This window comes from Gekko japonicus, unplaced genomic scaffold, assembly GCF_001447785.1.
Source record: "Gekko japonicus isolate JY-2015 unplaced genomic scaffold, Gekko_japonicus_V1.1 scaffold2177, whole genome shotgun sequence".
NCBI lineage: Eukaryota > Metazoa > Chordata > Lepidosauria > Squamata > Gekkonidae > Gekko > Gekko japonicus.
The window spans coordinates 34,749-38,699 of NW_015168721.1; the positions used below are offsets into that span (position 1 = coordinate 34,749).

General features: G+C 44.2%; 1 protein-coding gene across 1 annotated transcript in view; it reads left to right on the plus strand.

The window, feature by feature from the left end:
• LOC107114141 (meprin A subunit alpha-like) overlaps window positions 1–3,951 on the plus strand; it is a 32,194-nt gene that overhangs the window by 4,292 nt on the left and 23,951 nt on the right. Inside the window, exons 2-3 of the mRNA XM_015415580.1 lie at window positions 3,150–3,190; window positions 3,598–3,673. Coding sequence (XP_015271066.1) covers window positions 3,150–3,190; window positions 3,598–3,673 — 117 coding nt within the window. The remainder of the gene's footprint in view (window positions 1–3,149; window positions 3,191–3,597; window positions 3,674–3,951) is intronic.

A 3,951-nucleotide genomic window follows, 5' to 3' on the forward strand; every position in this document is an offset into this window, starting at 1 on the left:
GGTGGGGGTGGGGGTGCTCCTTCCAAGATTCCAAGATTCCAGGGTGGAAACTGACTGCATTACAATGCCTTCGCTGTTTAGAAGGGGCTCCAAAACCTGTATTTTTTAATTTTTGCGTCATGTGATAAAGGCTGTCGAGGGGCAAAAAAGAAAAAAAAAGAGTAAATTTGCTCAAACATCAGTAGCGATATTCTTGACAGAGTTCAACATGTGGTCCAGCTGGCCAACTAATCCTTCCCTGAAGAACCCCCACGCTTTGTACCCTGGCTTTCATAGGTGAGCCAATGTTCCCTCTAAGCTGTGGAGTCCTGTGAGCAAAAATTCTACTTGGTGAGCTACTGGCATGAAAGTTGTGAACGAGCGATTGGGCTGCTGCATCAATTAGTTTGCTCTGGAGCCATCCCTTCCTGAGCGGAGACAAAAATATGTGAGCTGGAGGCTAAAAAGCTTAGAGGGAACACTGGTACTAGCGACCAAAGACAGTCCATTGGGTTTTAGACCCCTTTAGGTATTAAGTCACCTCTGGTTCAAGAGGTGGTATTCCTTCTGATTGTCAGAGGTTGGGGAACAGTCAATAGGGGGAGGCTATTGCCCGTGGGCTTGGCTTGTGGGCTCCCTGTGGAATCTGATTGGATGCTGCCGGAAAGGAAACCGGACGCTGGAGCAGATGGACCCTTGGTTGGATCTAGCATGGATGGCTGCTGTTGTGCTAAGTTTAAGTGTTGGTGGGACCTAAATTTTTTTATGGGAGGGGGGTTGTTACTACTGAGCAGTATCTTCTATTTCTGGTTGCTACAGTTTTTGGTTTTTTATGTTGTTGGCATTTTTAAACACATTGCCTTGTTTTCATTGTCACTTTTGATAAAGCACCTTGAATGTGTTCAAAGTAAACTGTCAAGGTCGACATCTTCTAAATGAATAGACACCACAAGGAGGATTCTCTTCTCATCTGCATACATGCAATGCAACAGGCAGGCATTCAGTTTCCCAGTTCAGTTTCTCCCCAGGGTTCAAACCAATGCTCCCTCTAAGCTGTGGTGTCTTATGAGCAAAGATTCTACTTTGTGAGCTGCTGGCATTAAAGTTGTGAGCGAGCGATTTGGCTATGGCATAAATTAGTTTGCTCTGAAACCATCCCTTCCTGAGCGAAGACAAAAAAATGTGTGAGCCGGAGGCTAAAAAACTGTGAGCTGGTTCACACTGATTCAGCTTAGAAGGAACACTGGTTCAAACGGATTAAAAGGGACCCTGTTCAGAGCCTCCTGCCTGGTTCATGTCTTCCTCCATAACCTCAGAATAGCCTTTACTTCAGTTTGGTTTTGACGCATTGCCAATGTCTGTGCTTGCTACCTGGATGTTACTCCCAAATACCGCTGGTTTCGTGTATTTGCATCTGTGGAGTTTCAGTTCCAGAAGACCCATTGCACCACATCTTATCCAGTCCTTTCTCTGTAGAGCCCAGAACCAAATTTCTCACCGCGCTTTTAATGGGCTTATTTTTTTCTTCTGACTCAGAGAAGCCGTAGTTCTGATAAGAGCTGTTCTTGATCTTGTTTTCATTGTCACTTTTGGTAAAGCACCTTGAATGTGTTCAAAGTAAACTGTCAAGGTCTACGTCTTCTAAATTAGTAAACACCACAAGGAGGATTCTCTTCTGATCTGCATACATGCAATACAACAGGTCAGGCATTCCGTTTCCCAGTTCAGTTTCTCCCCACGGTTCAAACCAATGCGCTCTCTAAGCTGTGGAGTCTTGTGAGCAAAGATTCTACTTAGTGAGCTGCTGGCATTAAAGTTGTGAGCGAGCGATTTGGCTATGGCATAAATTAGTTTGCTCTGAAGCCGTCCCTTCTTGAGCTAAGACAAAAAAATGTGTGAGCCGGAGGCTAAAAAAATTTGAGCCAGCTCACACTGACTCAGCTTAGAGGGAACACTGGTTCAAACGGATTAAAAGGGGCCATGTTAGAGCCTCCTGCCTGGTTCATCTCTTCCTCCATAACCTCAGAATAGCCTTTACTTCAGTTTGGTTTCAACGCATTGCCAATGGCTGGGCTTGCTAGCTGGACGTTACTCCCAAATACCGCTGGTTTCGTGTATTTGCATCTGTGGAGTTTCAGTTCCAGAAGACCCATTGCACCACATCTTATCCAGTCCTTTCTCTGTAGAGCCCAGAACCAAATTTCTCACCATGCTTTTAATGGGCTTATTTTTTTTCTTCTGACTCAGAGAAGCCGTAGTTCTGATAAGAGCTGTTCTTGAAAAAGAGCAGTTTCTGTCAAGAGCTCTCTCAGCCCCGCCTACCTCACAGGGTGTATGTTGTGGGGAAGGGAAGGGAGAGGAGTTTGTAGGCCGCTCTGAGACTCCCTTGGGTAGTGAAGGGCGGGGTATAAATCCAGTCTCCTCCTCCTCCTCCTCCTCCTCCTCTTCTTTTTCTCTCAGATGCGGATCCATTTGTCTCCTACAGGGAGTCACTCTTTACTTTAGCAGCCAAGAAAACACAGGCCGGAGCTGCATCTAAAGAGGGCGATGCTTTTATTTGATTGGTACTGTTTGGTTAGATTGCTTCAATGCTGATGTTTGTAATTATGTTATAGGTGTCAGACAGTAATGGTCTTTGGCCACAGACCATCAGCTTTATAGTCTTGTACATGCAATGCGTGTGAATAATACTTGTGTCGAGACCAAGATCTGGATTTGCTCTTTGGGTGCCCCATTTATCAGTGGGTCAGGAAATTGCACCTTGCAAAATCACAACCTTCCTCAAACATGAATCTGATTTTGGATGGCTTTATGCAAATTACCCATCTGGATTATTCAGGGTTTGAGAACCCCACTGAATGTAAGAGGCGAGATCAGATGGACAGCATGGATATCTTGCACTATAATTCCCTCTGTAGTTGTGAACATATCCACACTATTTACAAACAACCATTCTCTCTGTTAATAACAGGCCATTATTATTTATTGTACCTTTCAGTTTTCTAATTTTTTTAAAAGGCAAGATGCGTGCTGTCAAATTATTTTGTGAAATAATTTGTGAAAACCTTCCAAGAGTGGGGAAAAAAAAACAAATTTAATGACCTGAAAACTCATATATATATTTTGCATTTTGATATAAACCATTTCCTTCTCAATTGCCTTCTTTCCAGTTGCTGGGCTGAACCTCTTTGAAGGAGATATTTTACTGCCCGTGAGTCTTTTGCAAACCTCATGCATTTTACTCATCATTAACAAAAACCTTGTTTGCGTTGCAGAGGATAAATGCTCTAAGTTTGTGAGACAGTTTGCTGTAGTGGTTAAGTGCGCGGACTCTAATCTGGGAGAACCGGGTTTGATTCCCCACTCCTCCACTTGCACCTGGCTGGATGACCTTGGGCAAGCCGTAGCTCTGATAAGAGCTGTCCTTGAAAAAGAGCCGTTTCTGTCAAGAGCTCTCTCAGCCCCACCTACCTCACAGGGTGTCTGTTGTGGGGAGGGGAAGGGAAAGGAGTTTGCAAGCCGCTCTGAGACTCCTTTGGGTAGTGAAAGGCAGGGTATAAATCTAATCTCTCCTTCTCATCTTCTCCTCTAATCTCAGTCTTTTCCCATTTTCAACAGAGAAGTCGTAGTGCATTAAGAAGCGAGAATCTCCGATGGAAACTTCCCATCCCGTTTATCCTGCATAACAGCCTCGGTAAAAGAAAGCTGGTACCACAGTAGTTCTGCTGAGGTCAAACCTGATCCTTTTTATGATTTCAGCATAGAGTTTGGCTCTATGGAGGAGGAAATGTATTATATAGGGAGCTAGGAACCAGAAGCGTTGATATTCAGAATCTCAGAGCTTTCTCTGTGTAAATTCCATTGAACTGAATACAGAGGAGGAGCAGTTCTTTCCTACAACTCCCATTCAATTTAGTGAGGCTTCTAGAACCAGGGCTGATTCTGCACTGGCTTTTCCCTCCGTTGTTTTAC